This window comes from Hypanus sabinus, chromosome 19, assembly GCF_030144855.1.
Source record: "Hypanus sabinus isolate sHypSab1 chromosome 19, sHypSab1.hap1, whole genome shotgun sequence".
Taxonomy (NCBI): Eukaryota; Metazoa; Chordata; class Chondrichthyes; order Myliobatiformes; family Dasyatidae; genus Hypanus; species Hypanus sabinus.
In genome coordinates, this window is record NC_082724.1 from 74,289,330 (window position 1) to 74,312,499 (window position 23,170).

The following is a 23,170-nucleotide window of genomic DNA, read 5'->3' on the forward strand; positions in this document are numbered from 1 at the left end:
GGGGAGGACTCCTTACAGATGATGTCAGAATTTACTTCGAAATCCAAAGCCCTGAACTTTAATATTGTCATGCTAACTACTACACTACCGTGCACCCTAATTAATAATATTTCGATTGTTATTATATCATTTAATAGGCAGGTAATAGTTCATGATCCACATTTCATGTTGCATTGTTCGAGACTGATGTGGAATATTGTTTTCAGTTAAAGGCATCACTGATTCAAATAGTAATTGCTGATATTACAGAGCATCATAGGAGAGGCAGTATGAACAATTCCAGTATGATAATTTGGGAATCAAGCTTCAACTACTTAAGGGAATGTTTGAAAAAAGAGCCCTTGATTTGGGTCGTTAAGTATGTAAAGATAACACAGATTTATAAAATTATGGATTTTCTTTTCCAGCCTTCCTCTTCGTTTTTGGATAAACATCATAAAGAATCCACACTTCACCTTTGACGTTCAGGTGTCGGACAATGTAGACGCCATGCTATCAGTCATCGCTCAGACCTTCATGGACTCTTGTACTATTGCAGAACACAAGCTGGGTCGGGTAAGTTTGGATAATGAAAGAACATAGAGCATTGAACCGTGCAGCACAGCAGAGTACAGGCTGTTTGGCCTACGACGTTGTGTCAACCTTCTACTCCATAACTCTATCATCCGAGAAGGCAGAGGAACGGGGATAACAAAGTAGCCATGATAGAATGGTGGAGCAGACCTGATGGGCCCAGTGACTAAATTCTGCTCATGTGTCTTTTGTTTTATGATCCTATCTAACCCTCCCCTCTTACACAGCCCAGAACCCTCCATTTTTCTTTCATCCATGTGCTTAAGACCCTCTTAATTAAATGTTTGTTTTATATCAGCCTCTACCACCATCCCCAGCAATGCATTCCAAGCACCGTGTGTGTATTAAAAAATACACACCTACCTTTGAAATCTCCCCCGACTTTTCCTCTACTCGCCTGAAAAGGATGTCCTCTGGTATTAGCCAATGACACCCTGGGCAAAAGGCACTAGCTGTCCACTCTATCTGTGCCTCATAGTCATATATCCCTTGTCAAGTCACTTCTCGTCCTCCACAACTCCAAAGATGGCAACTAATGAAGCTCCCAACAATAAATACAGTATAATAAATAAGTACCTTCTCTTAAGTAGATTTTTTACAACCTTGTAACTTACAAAAGTATTTTACTATGAATTAAGGATGTTATTCAAAAGCTTTTTCTTACAAGTATAATATGGGGCAAAAGAGCAAAACATTTCCATATCACCAGGGCCCACAAAAGAGTGATGGGGAAATGGAAACGTGGTTGACTTAGAGCTACCTGGTAGAGTGTGCATCTTTGCTTATCGAAGTAACACTGTACAAACATTTATAATTCCGTTGAGAGGACAGATGGGACCTCGGCTTGATATTGGTCTGAATATTGACACTGTGCCCCTGGACTGAACTAGAATGTTACTCAAGTCTTTACCTTTTAGAGTGCAAATTGAACTAAACCCAATTCTAAATCCAGCAGAAGAACATCAAATTTGATTCTTTGCTCCAGAGAGCTGTACATGCTGAATTGTTCTACATTTTCCAGGCCAAGATAGATTGTTTGAAGTGCAGGAGAATTGCAGATTCTGAGAGATTGGCAGGCCAATCTTCATGGCTCAGAACAAAACAAATGGAGATATATAAAATCAGATCAGATCAACATAGGCAAAGGTGCCTTGAAATTGAATTGCATGTGGTGATTTCTACACTTGTTAAATCTCGACCTCTGCATTTTTGATACAGCACAGTTTCAAGCCAGAAGCTTCTCACTGTGAGTCCGTACATGCGACAAGAGTAAACCTGTACCAAATGATTCAGCTCTATTAAAGCCTGAGTTTACATGAGATCAAATGGAGCAGAATGGGGAGGTGGAAGGAGGGGGATCAATAAAAAACAGATGGGAGTTATGAGTAAGGAAAGAGTCCTTGGTGTCTGATAATGGACAGGACAGCCCTGGGCCCTCACAACCCATGGCAGACATCAAGTCGCAAGTCAAGAGAGCCATAAACTGTACTTATTAGTTCAAAGAAGCTTTGATCTGTAACAGGGCTGGCTGGTGATGAACTTCCATTGAAATAAAAGTAACAGGCTAATTAAACATCAGTGTATAAAATCAATATCCCTCGAGGTGTCACTACTTCCTGCACACTTTGCTCCTTTTGAATTGGCTGTTGGTATCACATGTCAGAAATTGCTATATTTCCTTATGATACAAGATGCTCATTGGCCCTTTGAGTCTGCACCAGCACTCAGGGGAATCCCAGCATTTCCCTGAAACTAATTCTTTCCATGTTCTGTCCTCTAGAGATGCAGTTCGATTTGTATGAACATCACTTCCCAAAGAATAGCTTCTATCTTGGGGGACTTTTTGGAAGTTATTGCTGCATAGTTGTCTTTATAAGTTGTTCACGGTGAGGCCAGTTGACATGTATTTGCCTGTTACCTCACCTCAGTCTGATTCACCTACACCGCAGGGAACTGACAGTAGCCATTTAATGTGGTGCCTGCAACAGCACACCCACGGGGAGGAAGTGCGTTCTCTGCACAGACAGCAACAGATGTCAAGATCATAGTTGGGTCCCTGGAGACGCGACAAATTCTTTCACCTGCCTTACTACTGTAGTTCCCCTGTGGCCCAATATTATGGTTTGATCCAGTTTTTGCCGTTAAGTAATATGTGCCAAGCGTTTTAGAGTCATTGAGCACTACAGTACAGAAACAGGTTCGTCTAGTCTGTACCAAACCATTTGTCTACCTAGTCCCGTCTATCAGCACCAGGACCCTGGCACTGCATACCTCTCCCATCCATCTACCGATCCAGGCTTCTGTTAAATGTTATTATTTTTATTTATTTAAAATAACAGGCCCTTCCAGCCAACAACCCACCTGTTTAACATTATCCTAATGATAGGACAGTTTAGAATGACCTAGAGGCAGCACATCTGTGGACTGTGGGAGGAAACCGGAGCATCTGAAGCAAGCCCATGCAGTCACAGGGAGAACATACAGATGGCACCGGAACTGAACACCAAACTCTTGACAGTCCAAGTTATTTAGCACTGTGCTAACTGCTCCTGTTGCTATTAACCCTGCATCGACTTCCACTGCCAGCTCGTTCCACACTCTGAGTGAGGAAGATCTCCCTCAGATTGCCCATAAACATTTCACTTCTCACCCTAAACGTACAACCTCTACTTCACGAAGGAAAGCCCACATGCATTTACCCTTTCTGCACCCCTATACATTGCACAAAATACAAATTGGAAAAGAGAGTACTATTAGAGAGAATCAGGCTTAATGACACTGGCATGTGTGATGAAATCTGCTGCGTTGTGGCAGAGGGAGAAATACACCGAGGCGCCGTTCAGGGGGGTCACCGTTCAGGGGTTCACCATTCAGGGTTTCACCATTCAGGGGTTCACCGCTCAGGGGGTCACCGTTCAGGGGTTCACCGTTCACCAGTTCACCATTCAGGGGTTCACCGCTCACGGGTTCACCGTTCAGGGGTTCACCGTTCACCTGTTCACCGTTCAGGGGTTCACCGTTCAGGGGTTCACCGTTCAGGAGTTCACCGTTCAGGAGTTCACCATTCAGGGGTTCACCGTTCAGGGGTTCACCGTTCACGGGTTCACCGTTCAGGGGTTCACCGTTCAGTGGTTCACCGTTCAGGGTTTCACCGTTCAGGGGTTCACCGTTCACCGGTTCACCGTTCAGGGGTTCACCGTTCAGGGGTTCACCGTTCAGGAGTTCACCGCTCACGGGTTCACCGTTCACGGGTTCACCGCTCACGGGTTCACCGTTCACGGGTTCACCGTTCAGGGGTTCACTGTTCAGTGGTTCACCGTTCAGGGGTTCACCGTTCACGGGTTCACCGTTCAGGGGTTCACCGTTCAGGGGTTCACCGTTCAGGAGTTCACCATTCAGGGTTTCACCGTTCAGGGGTTCACCGTTCACCGGTTCACCGTTCAGGGGTTCACCGTTCAGGGTTTCACCGTTCAGTGGTTCACCGTTCACGGGTTCACCGCTCACCGGTTCACCGTTCAGGGGTTCACCGTTCAGTGGTTCACCGCTCACGGGGTCACCGTTCACGGGTTCACCGTTCACCTGTTCACCGTTCAGGTGTTCACCGTTCAGGAGTTCACCGTTCACGGGTTCACCGTTCAGGGGTTCACCGTTCAGTGGTTCACCGTTCACGGGTTCACCGCTCACCGGTTCACCGTTCAGGGGTTCACCGTTCAGGGGTTCACCGTTCAGTGGTTCACCGTTCACGGGTTCACCGCTCACGGGGTCACCGTTCACGGGTTCACCGTTCACCTGTTCACCGTTCAGGTGTTCACCGTTCAGGAGTTCACCGCTCACGGGTTCACTGTTCACGGGTTCACCGTTCATGGTTTCAACGCTCACGGGTTCACCGTTCAGAAGTTCACCGTTCACCGGTTCACCGTTCAGGAGTTCACCGCTCACGGGTTCACTGTTCACGGGTTCACCGTTCAGGGGTTCACCGTTCAGGGGTTCACCGCTCACGGGTTCACCGTTCAGGGGTTCACCGTTCAGGGGTTCACCGTTCACGGGTTCACCGTTCAGGGGTTCACCGCTCACGGGTTCACCGTTCAGGGGTTCACCGTTCACGGGTTCACCGTTCAGGGGTTCACCGTTCACGGGTTCACCGCTCACGGGTTCACCGTTCAGGGGTTCACCGTTCAGGGGTTCACTGTTCAGGGGTTCACCGTTCACGGGTTCACCGTTCAGGGGTTCACCGTTCACGGGTTCACCGCTCACGGGGTCACCGTTCAGGGGTGTCACCATTCAGTGGTTCACCGTTCAGGGGTTCACCGTTCAGGAGTTCACCGCTCACGGGTTCACTGTTCAGTGGTTCACCGTTCAGGGGTTCACCGTTCAGTGGTTCACCGTTCAGGGGGTCACCGTTCAGGGGTTCACCGTTCAGGGGTTCACCGTTCACCGGTTCACCGTTCACGGGTTCACCGTTCAGGGGTTCACCGTTCACGGGTTCACCGTTCAGGGGTTCACCGTTCACGGGGTCACCGTTCAGGGGTGTCACCATTCAGTGGTTCACCGTTCAGGGGTTCACCGTTCAGGGGTTCACCGCTCACGGGTTCACCGTTCAGTGGTTCACCGTTCAGGGGGTCACCGTTCAGGGGTTCACCGTTCAGGGGTTCACCGTTCACGGGTTCACCGTTCAGGGGTTCACCGTTCAGGGGTTCACCGTTCACGGGTTCACCGTTCAGGGGTTCACCGTTCACGGGTTCACCGTTCAGGTGTTCACCGTTCACGGGTTCACCGTTCAGGTGTTCACCATTCAGGGTTTCACCGTTCACGGGTTCACCATTCACCTGTTCACCGTTCAGGGTTTCACCGTTCAGGGGTTCACCGTTCAGGGGTTCACCGTTCAGGGGTTCACCGCTCACGGGTTCACCGTTCAGGAGTTCACCGCTCACGGGTTCACTGTTCAGTGGTTCACCGTTCAGGGGTTCACTGTTCAGGGGTTCACCGTTCACGGGTTCACCGTTCAGGGGTTCACTGCTCACGGGTTCACTGTTCATGATGGTGGAGGGGAAGAAGCTGTTCCTGAAATGCAGAGTGTGTGTCTTCAGGCTCCAGTATCACCCTGGTGGCAGCAATGAGGAGAGACCAAGCCCTGGGTGATGGGAGTCCTTAATGATGGATGCTACCTTTTTGAGACATTGCCTTTTGAAATTGTCCTGGATTCTGGGGAGGACAGTGACCATGATGGAGGTGACTGAGTTTACGATGTTCTGAACCTTTTTCCCATCCTATGCAGTGGTCCCTCCACACCAGATGGTGGTGCAACTGTCATCACCGTGGTACATTATTCGACATTTGAAAGTGCCTTTGGTGACATACTAATTCTCCTCAAACTTCTTGATGAAAACACATTGATGAAGGTAGAGCCGTAGCTGTAGGGTATATGGATTTCAGTAAAGCATTTTTACAAGGTTCCCCATGAGAGGCTCATTCAGAAAGTAAGGAGGCATGGGATCAAAGGAGACCTTGTTTTGTGCATCCAGAACTGGCTTGCCCACAGAAGGCAAAGGGTGGTTGTAGATGGTTCGTTTTCTGCATGGAGGTCGGTGACCAGTGGTGTTCTGCAGGGATCTGTTCTGGGACCCCCTCTTTGTGATTTTTACAAATGACCTAAATGAAGAGGGTTTGCTGAATGCACAAAGGTTGGGGGTGTTGTGGATAGTCTAGAGGATTGTAAGAGGTTAGAGCGGAACATCAATAGAATGTAGAACTGGGCTGATAAGTGGCAGAAGGACTTCAACCCAGGTATGTGCGAAGTGGTTCATTTTGGTCGGTCCAATTTGAAGACAGAATATAATATAAATGGTAATAGTCTTGGCAGTGTGGAGGATCAGAGGGATCTTGGGGTCCGAGTCCATAGGACACTCAAAGCTGCTACACAGGTTGACAGTGTTGTTACGAAGGCGTATGGTGTATTGGCCCTCAACAACTGTGGGATTGAGTTCAAGAGACGTGAGGTAATGTTAAAGCTATATAAGACATTAATTAGACCCCACTTGGAGCACTGTGTTCAGTTCTGGTCACCTCACTACAGGAAGGATGTGGAAACCATAGAAAGAGTGCAGAGGAGATTTACAAGAATGTTGCCTGGATTGGAGAGTGTGCCTTATGATAATAGGTTGATTGAACTCGGCCTTTTCTCCTTGGAGTGACAGAGGATGAGAGGTGACTTGATAGAGATGTGTTAGATGATGAGAGGCATTGATCATGTAGGTAGTCAGAGGCTTTTCCCCAGGGCTGAAATGGGTAACATGAGGGGGCACAGTTTTAAGTTGCTTGGAAGTCGGTATAGGGGGATGTCAGAGGTAAGTTTTTCACGCAGAGAGTGGTGGGTGTGTGGAATGTACTGCCAGAGGCGATGGTGGAAGCGGATACAATAGGGTCTTTTAAGAGCCTCTTAGATAGGTACATGGAGCTTAGAAAAATAGAGGGCTATGTGCTAGGGAAATTCTAGGCAGTTTCTAGGGTAAGTTACATGGTTAACAAAATATTGTGGGCTGAAGGGCTGTAATGTGCTGTAAATTTCTATGTTCCTAATAAAATATGGCCGTTGTCATGTCTGATTTGTAACTACCTCAATATGTTGGGCCCAGGATAGATCTTAAGAGGTGTTGACACACAGGAACTTGAAACTACTCACTGTTTCCATTTCTGGTCAAATCAGTAAAAGCCAAGTTCAATTTACTGCTGTTAGGCCTTCACCAGGAAATATGTGTAAGCTTGTCCAAAATCACATGTTAAGAAATATTTCTACTAAGAAAACACGTACTCTGAACTGCCAAGTGAATAAAGAAAAAGATTTCAAGGATATTCCCAAAGACTCCATGAAAATTGCATCTCCATCACCTTCTGAGAGTCTCTGGCCCATGATGGCTTCAAGCCGAGAATTAGCGCTGAGGAGTATGAAGAGCCCAGATACTGTGCATTCAGAACAGACAGAAGCCCTGAAGAGGTGGCAAGTGAAGCAGACCACCTCCTGAATTTCACCCTGACAACTGTCTCAACCCTACTACGACAAAATCAGAAGCTCCTACTTTGGCTTCTTCAGTCACCTCAGAATTTGCAGAACTAGAGGAATCACCCATAAAGAAAGAATACGTAATAAAGCAGGTACAAGTGAGTTTTCTGTCTATCTTATTTCTTTAGAGATACAGCACAGAAAAGGCTTTCCATCCCTTTGAGCTGCCTCTCAGCAAGCCCCGATTTAATCTTAATCTAATCATGGGATAATTTACAATGAACCTGCTAACCAGTATGTCTTTGGTCTGTGTGAGGAGACCATAGCAGCTGAGAAAAGGCACGCATTCCACAGGGAGACGTACAGATGCCTTACACAGGACACCAGGACTGAGCTCCAAACTCTGCCCCGAGCTGTTCCTGGTGTTTCCATTTGTGGAGAGGAACAAAACCAGAGGGCACTCTGAAAGACAGTGCCCTGAAAAAACCACAAGTAAATTCAACAACTGCATCCATTTTTGTGGAAAGAGAAAGGTGGAGACAGCGTATCAAATTCACATTCAATGTTTTTGTCTTTCAAACATGTGTACAGCAAAAGGAAATACTGTTCCTCTGGGGCCAAGGAGCATATTGTCACACTACGTATACTCACAGTCCATATAGCCACATACAGTCACAAAGCACAGTTCCTGAGTGGCATGGCCTTTTTGACATAAAGTGCGAGGTGATTTAGAATGATACACGTTTCGAGGAGGAGGAGGAGGCTTGGGTGCGTTTGTGGGCAAAAACCTTAAAGTAACCAAATTAAAATTTCTATTGCTAAACGACAGATTAAAGAAATTTGTAAAGCTGATGGTGTCAGGACAACTGATCATTTAGAAATAATTGATATCTTTGAAGAATTTTATTCTAAACTTTACAGTCTGACCCTCCTAAAGATAATACTGTAATGAATAATTTTTTAGACCAATTAAACATTCCTACACTGTCTGTGGATAACTGAAAACAGTTGGGTCAACCTATTTTTCATGAAGAAATTGCCGAGGCTCTTTGATCTGGCCTCAGAACCCTTCGCCATCACCTTTCGAGAATCTAGTGATATCACTGGTATTTTGCAGAAGGGTACTACCCACAAAGTTTCACTTTATGCGGATGACTTACTGCTTTTTATTTCCAATGTCAAGACTTCGTTACCTTCTGCACTTTCTCTGCTCTCTTGTTTTAGCCAGTTTTCTGGATATAAATTGAACCTACATAAGTGTGAACTATTTCCTTTGATTAACTTGGTATCAACTAATACTAATCTTCCTTTTAAAATTGTAAGAAATCCATTATTGGGTGTAACAATTACTAAGAATTATAAATAAATTTAGAATTAAAGAACATTTTCTTACTTTGTTAAATTATATAAAAAGAACATTATCAAATTGGTTGCCTCTTTAGTTATCATTGATTCGTCAAATTAATTCTATTAAAATGAATATCTTCCCTAAATTTATATACCTCTTCCAGGCCTCACCCGTCTTTATTCCTAAATCCTTTTTTGATTCTCTTGACTCTATTTTATCCTTTTATATATGGAAAAATAAACATCCTCGACTGAATTAAGTTCATCTCCAGAAAGTTAACAAGAATGGAGGTTTAGCCTTACCAAATTTTATGTTTTATTATTGGGCAGTAAATATACAAAATCTTACGTTTTGGTTTTATTACATTAATCATGAGGACTACCCAGGGTGGATTTCTTTAGAAGCTAACTCTGTTAATAAATTTTCTATCATCTCTCTTTTGGGATCTTCACTTCCTTTATCTTTAAGTAAAATAACTGAAAATGTGGTAGTTTAACATAACTTGAGGATCTGGATACAATTTAGAAAACACTTTGGTTTATTGAGATTTTCCCTCTCTAGTCCCATTTCTCTTAATGACTTTTTAAGCCCTCTATGACTGGTGTAGTTTTTAAACAATGGGATAGATTGGGTATTAAATGTTCCCAGGATCTGTTTGTTAGAGGAAGTCTTTCTTCGTTTGACCAACCATAAACTAAATATAGTTTATCTAAAACCCACTTTTATCGATATTTACAAATTAGAGACTTTATGCGATCTCAATTATATACATTTCCTAAAAGTCCTGATAAGAACTTATTAGATAAAATTCTTAATTTGAAACCTTTTTATAATGGTTCAATATCCAATATTTATGATGCGTTGATGGGAATGAGAAATAATTCTTTAGACAAAATCAAAAATCTTGGGGAACAAGATATACAGACTTCAATTTCTGAAGAAACATGGAATGAAATTTTTAAACGGCTTAATACTTCATTATGTGCCCGTCATTCCCTCCTACAATTTAAAGTGGTCCATAGGGCTTATATGACCAAGGATAAGCAATCTCGTTTTTATATGGATATATCTCCCTACTGTGATAGGTGTAACAATGGAGAAGCTTCATTCATTCGTATGTTTTGGACATATCCAAGTCTTGAAAAACATTGGAAGGAAGTATTCCAAACTTTCTGTACTTTTTAAAGTAAATTTTAAGCCTAACCTTTTGACCGCCTTATTTGGTATTGTTGGAAGGAAGATATCTTTTTGAAGAACATCTGACCTGCACATTCTGGCTTTTATCTCTCTCATGGCTAGGAGGGCGCTCCTGCTTAAATGGACGGATGCTGCTCCGCCTAATCACGCTCAGTTGTTACGGGACGTTATGGCGTGCTTAAGTTTAGAAAAGATTCGTTGTTCAATTTCTGAATCTAACCAAAATTTTCAAAATTTGTAGGGACCGTTTTTGAATTATTTTCAAAACCTTTCATTTCCTGTTAAAGTACAGATGCTGGTTAATAGCATATTTCACTATCTGATAAGGTTTTTTCCCCCTTATTTTCTTTACAAAACATCTTCAGCTTTGGTAGTGGGGTTAGATTTAAAATATATATATATATATATATATATGTATATTCATATCTCAACATATGAATTAATCTAATCTACAAACATTTGTACATGAATGTAGGGTAAGGAGTTCGTCAATGTGATTCAAATATAATGTATTTGGTATTATATCTTTCTTTTGCTTTATAGTATGTATTTTCTTGAACTCTGTATTCTTCTATGTAGAAATTAATAAAAATATTGAAAATGAAAAAAGTGGGCAGATAGTTAATAAAGCGGATGTGACTGTGGGCTTTATTTCAAGTCATAAAGAGCAAAATTCAGGAGGTGAAGGCAGACTTTGTAAACCAGTAATTTGGTCCCAGCTGGAACATTGGTTACAGTTCTGATCATGTTCTTGAGAGCTCCAGTAACACTAGTGCTTGTTAATCCTTGATTGAGTGTGGAAAGTTTCTGCTGTGAATTTCTTATGTTCCTTTTCCAAAAGAAATAAAGCCTTCAGTCCATCAATAAAAGCAGAGAGATTCACATCTCTGGTTAGATCCCTACATCTGAGATTATATATCTGAGCCAGATGAGCACCACCCTTTACCTGATCATATTTAACACTGAATCACAGTTTGCTTTCATGTTAGGAATTCATAGTCATGAGGAAGTCTGTTAATAGGATGTTTTTATTTTCCCTTGGTGGTTGTCTATGAGACCAGAGTAAAGAATTGAATATACATGTGGACTGAGATGTTAACTGTCCTGTGCTATCACCAGTGGATCATCAGTTGATCCGCCACCTGTCTTCAGGAGTTTCGGCCCGTTTATGATCAAGACTCCCTCGAGGTGGTGGGCCAGCAGTGCTAAAGCACCACCTCCCACTGATGAGCTTAGCAACTTGGCACCTGCCTCTATCAGAGTTGTTGGTCGCTTCCACCTAACAGATAGTCCACTCTTCAGGTATCTATGCAGCTACTGAAGAGTTTACAAAAGCTGGATACACTGTCCGACTATCTGCCCCTCCGGACGTACTTGGTCCACACCCATGATGATCCTGCCTCTGCTGCCTCAGCTACAGCCCTGCGGGTTGACTTGATCTCTCTTCTAGTAAAGCCAAGGTCACGCAGCCACTTCTGGAAAGTGAACGCAATAAAACCACGGCACCCTACTTCGAATGGATAGAATGAGACCTTCCACCCTCTGCCTCTGCACTCTGATCTTAATTCTGCATACTTGGTTAACTTGCGCTCGTGGGCTTCATCGATGTTGTCTTCACAGGGGACTGGGAGTTCACCAATAACCATTTCTCTACTGGTGTCAGACCAGACGATTATATCTGGACACAATGTGGTGAAAACTATATGCTCCGGGAAACTGCCTTTCCCATCCAGGTTGGCTTTGACACAACAATCATTGGCTGAAGAAAGTCTGCTTGATCGTGGGCCTGCGCTGTACACCCTTGACTTCTTTCACAAATGATATGCGATGTTCTGAGCAGCATGGGGCATGAGATAAGTTGTGCTGCAGTACTCCCTGCTCAACCGCCTCTGTTACAACTTTGAGAACGTTGTTATGTCTCCAAGTGTACATGCCACTGGAAAGATTGACTGCATGCACTCGAAATATGCTGAAGTGTTCCCTTCTTGCCACAATAGACAATAGACAATAGGTGCAGAAGTAGACCATTCGGCCCTTCGAGCCTGCACCGCCATTTTGAGATCATGGCTGATCATCTACTATCAATACCCGGTTCCTGCCTTGTCTCCATATCCCTTGATTCCCCTATCCATAAGATACCTATCTAGCTCCTTCTTGAAAGTATCCAGAGAATTGGCCTCCGTCTTCCGAGGCAGTGCATTCCAGACCCCCACAACTCTCTGGGAGAAGTTTTTCCTTAACTCTGTCCTAAATGACCTACCCCTTATTCTCAAACCATGCCCTCTGGTACTGGACTCTCCCAGCATCTGGAACATATTTCCTGCCTCACAAGCAGCGCACCTGTCTGTCTTATCTTCATACCAGGTGCTGAGGTTGGCAGGTGTTGGGAGCAGGTCATACACTGCTCTGTATAGAAAAGAAATGCGGAGCGGTTCCATCTGCCACAGGACATTGGAGCAGAATTGGGCTGTTCGGCCCATTGACTTTGCTCCACCATTCAATCATAGCTGATTTATTTTTCCTCTCAAGCTCATTCTGCAGCCTGCTCCCTTTTAACTTTTGGCACCCTTAACTAATCAAAAACCTATCAACCTCTGCTTTAAATATACTTCTTAATCTGGCCTTCACAACTGCCTGTGGTAATGAATTCCACAGATTCGCTACTCTCTGGCTAAAAAAATTCCTCCTCATCTCTGTTCTAAAGTGATGTTCTGTTATTTTATCTCCCATTGTTGGAAACATCCTCTGCATGTTTACTCTATCTAGGCGGTTCAGTATCCAGTAGGCTTCAAAGAGATCCACCCTCCCCACCCGAATCTCCTACACTCCATTTTGCTCCCCATTTAGAAAGTTGTATGTGTTTTTTTCATTCTAGAAAAGTGCATGATCATACACTTCTCTACATTCTCTTCCATCTGCCGCTTATTTGTCCATTCTCTTAATTTGTCAAAGTTCTGCTGAAAGCTCCTTGCTTTCTCAACACATGCCCCCCCTCTACTTATCTTGGTGTAATCTGCAAACTTGGCCTAAATGATTCTGGGAATAAAAGTGTTAATGTATGAGGATCGTTTGATGAGTTTGGGCCTGAGTTTAGAAGAATGAGGAGAGATTTCATTGAAGCCTGCCAAATATTGGAGGCTTCAGAGAGTCTAGTGGAAAGTAGCGAAGTTCAGGAGCAGTTTATCAACCTGGCTGTGAAACAGCAGGTGATACACGTGGATGTAGTGACAAGTATGATCATTAAAAGTTAAAAGGGATTAGAACATTCTAAAATGGCTTGAAAGATCTCTCCAACGATAATAAGCTCGAAGTCCATTCCCTATAATAAATTTCCTGTGGAAAATCCTATATTTAATAGTTACTCAAAGGTGTTCACTCCCAGATAAGGCTTCTCAGTAATGTGTATAATGGACCATTCATATCTGATTTTGAGATCCTGGTTTAATTATGCAGGTTTGTGATAACACTGGACTGTCCATTCTAACCATCCTAGGTGAACTGCTACAAAACACCATTTGTGATATTAATTTGCACCATGACTTGTATCTGTCAGAAGGAAATTGACATCTGAGGATTTCTGTGCATAATGATTTAGTATCTATTCCACCTGCTGCATTGATATTACACTGGTAATTCACAAGGGGATTGAAACTGGACACTTGACTCTGCTTAATAAAGTAACAGTGCTATATTCCAGATTACTATCTTCCATCTTAATTTAGTTTGTCCAGGTTAGATTCCTCTGCAACGAGCTGTACCAGCAGCTGATTTTTAAATCTTAGGAATGAGAAACACTACAAACTATGTTGCTTTAATTGACCAAATAGTGATGTAGGGCCTTGTCACTAAAAGCAGATAATTATCTTGCATACAGTAGAGATCCTGCAGATGCTGGAAATACAGAGCAACACACACAAAATGCTGAAGGAACTCACCATTTATAGAAATGAATAAACAGTCGATATTTCAGGCTGAGACCCTTTGTCACGATTGGAAAGGAAGGGGATAGATGCCAGAATAAGAAGGTTGGGGGAGGGCAACAAGGTCAAGCTAAAAGTTGATTGGTAAATATCTTGTATGAAAGGTTTCCTTCAATTCTTCCAAGTTTGTGCCTTGTCAGCTGATTTCATTTGAATTTGTAATTAGGTTTAATGTTCCTGATCAGTAGGGATGAAAGTCAGTGCAACATATTTTCTCATGGATTTTATACATTCAGCCAAGTTTATGTAATTTCCAGCAAATCTGTTCAGTTCTCCTAGGAGAATAGCCTTTCACTATTCACCAGCTTGTATAAAAGCCAAGGGATTGGCTATTGTGACCAAAAGGGAAACTTGCATCATTTGTCACACACACAAAGTGCTGGAGGAACTCAGCCGGCATCTATGGAGAGGAATAAACAGTCGATATTTCAGGCTGAGACACTTTGTCGTGGCTCATTTTACACACGGCCCTCTCTGTGACCAGATGGTAGCCATCTGGAGAAATTCACTGGGCCAGGCAGCATCGTTGGAGAGAAATGAAGAGCTGATGCTTCAGATCATGCTCTTTCATCTGAAGTTTCAAGTCAACTCTCCATCCTTCTTCCATAGATGCTGCCTTCCTCGCTGAGTTGCTCCAGTGTTTTGTGTACGCTCTCTATGAGCCGAGATGGTAAGTTCTTGTGGTGAACTGGTGTTGTTCTGTTGTCGCATTAGCATGTAACAATGTTCTGAATGTTCTTGCTGATTCAAATCATCATGCACTATTTTTGTAACCATCTTAAGCCAGACTTTAATTGCTGTATGCTTTGTAGACAGAATTTGTTGGCATGAGATCCATTTTCACACTCTGTGTAACTGATGTAACTATTCGATACTCTTTTTTTAGGATTCTCCAATTAACAAACTCTTGTACGCCAGAGACATCCCTCGATATAAACAGATGGTGGAGAGGTAAGACTTCCAAAACTTCCATTTGAGCCCCACTGTGTCAAGCCATCTCAGCCCGGTAGCCAGGCAATAACACGGAAACAAAGCTTGCTTAACCTGGAATATTTTAGGGAGAAAGTACTCCTTAGAAACGGTGTTGGCTTCTCAGGCTTCTCTTCACCTCCCACTCTTGACTGATGAGCTGTAAGACCTGAGCATTTTTGAGTATAAAGTACACTCAGTATACTAAAGAACTGAGTATAAAGTCACCCATGCGCAAACCAGGTCAGTACGATATGGAGAGCAAGCTGGTGCCCACGCAGCAGGCTCCCCATCCCCACACACCTGATGAATCCAACTGAACAGCAGAGTCCGATACAGTTTGGCACCAGCGGCTATGAAAGAGATGCCAGTCAGTGTTGCAATCAATGATGGACTGGCTTAGGGTCTATAATTAGAAATTTGATAGCACAGCTCAGTGGCTGAGAAATTCTGCCCAGTTTGCACAGAAACATTCCAAGGATTAGTGTAACACAACTACAAACAGATTGATCTTGGGCAGTAAGCAGATGGGGGGGGTGCGTGGTGAGTCAACACTGACCTGTCTTCTCCCAAGATAAAAGAGTGCTTGGTAGCTGTTAGTACTTTTAATGCCAATGTTAATTTATTTCTGTTGTACAAATTCTTCCTGCTCCTGCACTTAAGATTTTAAAGAAAGTTATGCTGAACAAAATTGAACAATAGTTCAGGTTTTAGGCCTTGAGCCAGTCCTTGAACCTGAACACGATATTCATTTCTAACCTAAAGGGTATAAAGTTCGAAGGAACTGATTGCTTATCTGGAACTCTTGTAAAACCACTGAGAGGTATACACGAGGAAATCTGCAGATGCTGGAAATTCAAACAACACACACACACAAAATGCTGGTGGAACACAGCAGGTCAGGCAGCATCTATAGGGAGAAGCACTGTCGACATTTCAGGCCGAGACCCTTCGTCAGGACTAACTGAAAGAAAAGATAGTAAGAGATTTGAAAGTAGGAGGGGGAGGGGAAAATGCGAAGTGATAGGAGAAGACCAGAGGGGGTGGGGTGAAGCTGAGAGCCAGACAGGTGATTGGCAAAAGTGATACAGAGCTGGAGAAGGGAGAGGATCATGGGACGGGAGGCCTCAGGAGAAAGAAAGTGGGAGGGGAGCACCAGAGGGAGATGGAGAACAGGCAGAGTGATGGGCAGAGAGAGAAAAGGGGGGAGGAGGAAAATAAATATGTCAGGGATGGGGTAAGAAGGGGAGGAGGGGCATTAACGGAAGTTAGAGAAGTCAATGTTCATGCCATCAGGTTGGAGGCTACCCAGCCGGTATATAAGGTGTTGTTCCTCCAACCTGAGTGTGGATTCATCTTGACAGTAGAGGAGGCCATGGATAGACATATCAGAATGGGAATGGGACGTGGAATTAAAATGTGTGGCCACTGGAAGATCCTGCTTTCTCTGGCGGACCGAGCTTAGGTGTTCAGCGAAATGGTCTCCCAGTCTGCGTTGGGTCTCACCAATGTATAAAAGGCCACACCGGGACGCAGTATACCACACCAGCCGACTCACAGGTGAAATGTCGCCTCACCTGGAAGGACTGTCTGGGGCTCTGAATGGTGGTGAGGGAGGAAGTGTAAGGGCAGGTGTATCACTTGTTCCGTTTACAAGGATAAGTGCCAGGAGGGAGATCGGTGGGAAGGGATGAGGGGGACGAGTGGACAAGGGAGTCGTGTAGGGAGCAATCCCTGCGGAAAGCAGAAGGGGGGGGAGGGAAAGATGTGCTTAGTAGTAGGATCCTGTTGGAGGTGGCGGAAGTTACGGAGAATTACACGTTGGAGCCGGAGGCTGGTGGGGTGGTAGGTGAGGACAAGGGGAACCCTATCCCGAGTGGGGTGGCAGACGGATGGGGTGAGGGCAGATGTGCGGGAAATGGGAGAGATGCGTTTGAGAGCAGAGTTGATGGTGGAAGAAGGGGAGCCCCTTTGTTTAAAAAAGGAAGACATCTCCTTCGTCCTGGAATGAAAAGCCTCATCCTGAGAGCAGATGCGGCGGAGATGGAGGAATTGTGAGAAGGGGATAGCATTTTTGCAAGAGACGGGGTGGGAAGAGGAATAGTCCAGGTAGCTGTGAGAGTCTGTAGGCTTATAGTAGATATCAGTAGATAGGCCGTCTCCAGAAATGGAGACAGAAAGATCAAGAAAGGGGAGGGAGGTGTCAGAAATGGACCAGGTGAATTTGAGGGCAGGGTGAAAGAGGTATACAAGTAGGCGCCATTGATGATGTCTCACTGCTTCCTTTGCAGATTGACACCCTCCATCTCACTATCTATGACCTACAGGCTCACTTTCAGAGATTTATGTTTTCAGAAATAGTTTTACTTTTACACACTGGTTTTCAGTCTTTATGTATAGTTTTGTTTTCATAGATTCTCTTGTATTACAAACAATAGAAAATCTGCAGATGAAACAGAGAACATTAGAAAACCTACAGCACAATACAGGCCCTTCAACCCACAAAGCTGTGCCGAACATGTCCTTACCTGAGAAATTACATGAGTTGCCCATAGCCCTCCTTTTTCCTAAGCTCCATGTACCTATCCAGGAGTCTCTTAAAAGACCCTATCGTATCCACCTCCACCACTGTTGCCGGCAGCCCATTCCACACACTCACCACTCTCTGCATAAAAACCTTACCCTTGACATTTCTTCTGTACCTACTTCCAAGCACCTTAAAACTATGCTCTCTCTTGCTAGCCATTTCAGCCCTGGGGAAAATACCTCTGACTATCCACATGATCAATGCCTCTCATCATCTTAAGCAGAAAGTCAAAGTAACACACATAAAGTGGTGGAGGAACTGAGCAGGCCAGGTAGCGTATATGGAAAAAAGTAAATATTCAATGTTTTGGGCTGAGACCTTTCATCGGGACTGGAAAAAGGAGATTAGAAATCAGAGTAAGGTGGTGTGGGGTTGAGAGGGAGAGGTACAAGGTAGTAAGTGATAGGTGAAACCGGGATGGGGGAGGGGTGAAGTAAAGAGCTGGGAAGTGGATTGGTGAAACAGATAAAGGTCTGGACAAGGGGGAATCTGTTAGGGGAGGACTGAAGGAAATTGGAGAAAGGGAAGGGGGATGAGCACCAGAAGGAGGTGATGGGCAGGCAAGTAGACAAGGTGAGAGGGGGAAATGGTGAAGGGGGAGCCATTATATGCCATCAGGTTGGAGGCTATCCACCTGGAATATAAGGTGTTGCTCTTCCACCTGAGTGTAGCCTTCACCATTCCCCATTCCAATTTTCCATGGTGGAGTGTAAGACCGCCTATTAGAAACATAGAAAAGCTACAGCACTATATAGGCCCTTTGGCCCACAATGCTGTGCTGAACATGTACGTACTTTAGAAATTACCTAATTTTTCTAAGCTCCTTGTACCAATTGTGTGCATCAGATTCTCCATACAAAACATTAGCCACTAAGTTCATGAGCATAAAGGTTCAATTATAGGGTTCTTTGCCATCAATAAAAAATTATATTAGGTGGTGGATTGTTTGGACTGTTTTGTGCCCATATTTCCAGTGTTACAAGATTCTGACGGAGATTCCAGTTGGTGTACATTTCCCCTGTGGTTTCTGCCCAAGTTGACCTTATCTGCTGTTTCGATCTCCTTTGGCCTCTGATTTTTGACGTGCTGGCAGGATTGTCAATCTGAAGTACACGTATTAGTGAGGAACACATGCAAAATGAGCTATTTGTTACAAAATTTGCAAACCATGGTAATTCTCTACTCTATTCTTCATTATCTGCTTATTTTTACATGTTAGGTATTGAAACCAGCAATGACCCAGCAGATTAATCAAAAAAAAAGCATTTTCTGTGGTAAAGTGTGTGAGATCAAGTCCAAGCCTTCAAGATATCACAATTACCATTACCTCTTCTATTCCATTACATTTCTTAAGTACAGGAAGCCAAGTAGTATGCACAGTGGTCATTGAGAACGAGAAAGAGAATGGGGTCTGGTGCTCTAAATATACAGCAAATCAATCAGATTCTGTGGAGAAGCAGAAACAGGTTTCAGGTATCATCCCAGCATTGGAAAAGATTCAAAGTTCAAAGTACATACATACAGTGGCATGCAAAAGTTTGTGCACCCCTGGTCAAAATTTCTATTACTGTGATTAGTTAAGTGTGTAGAAGGTGAACTGATCTCCAAAAGTCATAAAGTTAAAGATGAAACATTCTTTTCAACATTTTAAGCAAGATTAGTGTATTAATTTTGTTTTGTACAATTTTAGATTGGGGGGGAAGGAAAGGAGCACCATGCAAAAGTTAGGGCACCCCAAGAGATTTGAGCTCTCAGATAACTTTTACCAAGGTCTCAGACCTTAATTAGCTTGTTAGGGCTATGGCTTGTTCACAGTCATCATTAGGAAAGGCCAGGTGATGCAAATTTCAAAGCTTTATAAATACCCTGACTCCTCAAACCTTGTCCCAACAATCAGCAGCCATGGGCTCCTCTAAGCAGCTGCCTAGCACTCTGAAAATTAAAATAAATGATGCCCACAAAGCAGGAGGCTATAAGAGGATAGCAAAGCATTTCAGGTAGCCATTTCCTCAGTTCGTAATGTAATTAAGAAATGGCAGTTAACTGGAAAAGTGGAGGTTAAGTTGAGGTCTGGAAGACCAATAAAACTTTCCAAGAGAGCTGCTCATAGGATTGCTAGAAAGGCAAATCAAAACCCCCGTTTGACTGCAAAAGACCTTCAGGAAGATTTAGCAGTCTCTGGAGTGGTGGTGCACTGTTCTACTGTGCAGCAACACCTACACAAATATGACTTTCATAGAAGAGTCATCAGAAGAAAACCTTTCCTGTGTCCTCACTACAAAACTGAGCATCAGGAAGTTTGCAAAGGAACATCTAAACAAGCCTGATGCATTTTGGAAACAAGTCCTGTGGACTGATGAAGTTAAAATAGAATTTTTGGCCGCAATGAGCAAAGGTCTGTTTGAAGAAAAAACGGTGCAGAATTTCATGAAAAGAACACCTCTTCAACTGTTAAGCATGGGGGGGGTGGATCGATCATGCTTTGGGCTTGTTTTGCAGCCAGTGGCACGGGGAATATTTCACTGGTAGAAGGAAGAATGAATTCAATTAAATACCAGCAAATTCTGGAAGCAAACATCACACTGTCCATAAAAAAGCTGAAGATGAAAAGAGGATGGCTTCTACAACAGGATAATGATCCTAAACACACCTCAAAATCCACAACGGACTACCTCAAGAGGCACAAACTGAAAGTTTTGCCCTGGCCTTCACAGTCCCTGACCTAAACATCATTGAAAATCTGTAGTTAGACCTCAAAAGAGCAGTCTATGCAAGACGGCCCAAGAATCTCACAGAACTAGAAGCCTTTTGCAAGGAAGAATGGGCAAAAATCTCCCAAACAAGAATTGAAAGACTCTTACTAGCTACAGAAAGCATTTACAAACTGTGATACTTGCCAAAGGGGGTGTTACTAAGTACACCCAAACTTGCAGGGTGCCCAAACTTTTGCTTCGGGCCCTTTTCCTTTTTTGTAATTTTGAAACTGTAGAAGATTGAAATAAGAAAGTAATCTTGCTTAAAATATTAAAGAAATGTGTCATCTTTAACTTTATGCCTTTTGGAAATCAGGTCATCTTTTACTCGCTTAGATATTCACAGTAACAGAAATTTTGACCAGGGGTGCCCAAACTCTTGCATGCCACTGTATGTGCCACCATATGCTGCCCTGAGATTCATTTTCTTATGGACACTCACAGAAGAACAAAAACTACAATCGAATCAATGAAAAACTACACACAGAGACTGACAAGCCAACAATGTGCAAAGTAACACCAACTGTGCAATTACAAATAAATAAATACTGAAAACACGAGTTAGGTTGTGGAATCAGTTTAGTGTTGAGGTGAGTGAGGCTATCGACTCTGATTCAGAAGCCTAATGGTTGAAGGTTACTACTGTTCCTAAACCCGGTTGTGTGGCTCCAAAACCACCTCCCCAGTGAGCAGTTGTAAGAGGGCATTCGGATATAGTCAACACTGAAGCAGCCGAACTTCCATTTGTCCATATCTTGATTTACTTACTGTTAATATCTGAAACCCGATTCTACTGGGAAGGTGTTTGCTATCATCAGCTGTAACAGGTTATTTTGCTGTGTCTGACAGGTACTATGCAGACATTCGACAGACCATCTCAGCTAGTGACCAAGAAATGAACTCTGCCTTGGCAGAACTCTCTAGGGTAAGTGACTATGAGCAAAACATGTGTCTTACGGGAGACTGATGTTCAGAACCAGCTGTAATCATGACTCATGATTTAGTTCAAGGAAATCCAGAGCGTAAGGTGACTGAAATGCAGTGTTTTGTACACAGTGATGAGTCACAAAGAACTTCAAAAACAAGTGCCTCGTGTTTGATTCTTTTTACATCCAATTTTCTTTTACAGAATTACTCCAGTGACATGAATTCTCTTGTAGCTCTCCATGAACTCTACAAATACATCAACAAGTACTATGACCAGGTATGAAAAAGAGCCACGTGGTCGTGGGTAGGATTCGATGTAGTAAGTGTGGTCAGCTTTTAGTAGCATACTAACCACTAAATTCCAGCCACTTTATGATCAAATCTGGTCATGAAAATCCAAAAGATTGTAAAAGCTCTTAACACCCTTCAGGCAAAGAAACAATTTATCCACTTGTCTGCCCAAATGCAACACCAGATCCTCAACACTTAACGCCTCTGAGACGTCTAACCCAATCACTAAAGAGGCAATAAGGCTCAGGTATAAATACCAGTCTTAACAGCAACATCTACAACCCATGAGCAAATTAAAATAATCAAATCAGACTTGTTTGGAAGAGCAAAAGAACTTTTAACATTATATTTGAAATGCTGTGTAACATACATACTTTTTGTGTAATTATCCAGTGGTTAGACTCGTGTTAAATCAGGAGATCGCTGGGCAATGTGGCTTGACTGGTTGGAAGGACCTATTCTGCGCTGCATCTCAATAAATAAATAAAGTTTGTGAAACCTAGCACAGGATATGTTTGTGGCCAAGGACAGGCAGTATCAGACTGACCAGGAGAACTGAGTTTTGATGTGATCTGAGGAAACGCAAGCACAGAGCGGGGGATCATTTGCGCTGTCTGAAAGAAGTATCCAGCAATAGCCAGTGGAAGAAATTCAGATACCCATAATCCACTTTGTTGCCAAAAGCAAAATTTCACAGTGGCCAACCATTTTAGATCCAGTCCTCATTCCCGTTTCAATATGCCAGTTCACGGCCGTCTCTTCTGCCACAGTGAAGCCATTCTCAGGGAGGAGGCGCAACGCCTCTCATTCTGTCTCTGTAGCCTCCAAACTGACAGCACAAGCATTAATTATCCTGGTAATTTCTTTCCCTTTCTGTTTTCCTCCCCTTTCCTTCTTCTATTCCCTACTATGGCCTCTTACCTCCCCTCCTTACCTGTCTATCACCTCCCACTGGGTCCACCCCCCCCTTTCCTTTCTCCCATGGTCCATATACTCTCCTATCAGATTCCTACTTCTCCAGCCCTTTACCTTTCCTACCCACCTGTCTCCTTCTAGATTTTTGTCCTTCACCTCCCCCCACCTTTTTATTCTGATGTCTTCCCCCTCCTTTATGGTCCTGATTAAGGGTTTTGGCATGAAAGGTTGATTGTTTATTCATTTTCACAAATGTTGCCTGAACTGCTGAGTTCCTCCAGCATTTTGTGTGTGTGTGCTTGTATTGCTCTGGATTTCCAGCATCTGCAAAATCATTTGTGTTTCTTCTAATGCATTTCCTGCCCTTTGGGGTTGAACAACAAGATTCGTCTCTGTCTGTTTGTCAGTCCAGAGCAGCCAGACTGGACAGTGTGTGGTGAGAGTGTCATTGGAGCAGCTCAGCACAGAAACAGGCACCTTGTCCCACCTAGTCTGTGCCTACCTACACCCGGTCCATAACCCTCCATCCATATAGTAACCAAACTTCTCTTAAACATTGCAAAGGAAAAGCATTTCAGGATGTATGTTGTCTACATTTCTCCAACATTAAACTTAACCTTTGAAACCCACAAC

At 43.5% G+C, this 23,170-nt stretch overlaps 1 protein-coding gene across 7 annotated transcripts in view; it reads left to right on the forward strand.

Annotated features, from left to right (window-relative positions):
* Positions 1-23,170, forward strand: part of plxnb1b (plexin b1b) — a 411,056-nt gene that overhangs the window by 381,205 nt on the left and 6,681 nt on the right. For all 7 annotated transcript variants that reach the window (XM_059944752.1, XM_059944755.1, XM_059944751.1 and 4 more), the window contains 4 exons: positions 408-555; positions 14,982-15,046; positions 21,254-21,329; positions 21,534-21,608. In XM_059944752.1, the coding sequence (XP_059800735.1) occupies positions 408-555; positions 14,982-15,046; positions 21,254-21,329; positions 21,534-21,608 (364 nt within the window). The remainder of the gene's footprint in view (positions 1-407; positions 556-14,981; positions 15,047-21,253; positions 21,330-21,533; positions 21,609-23,170) is intronic.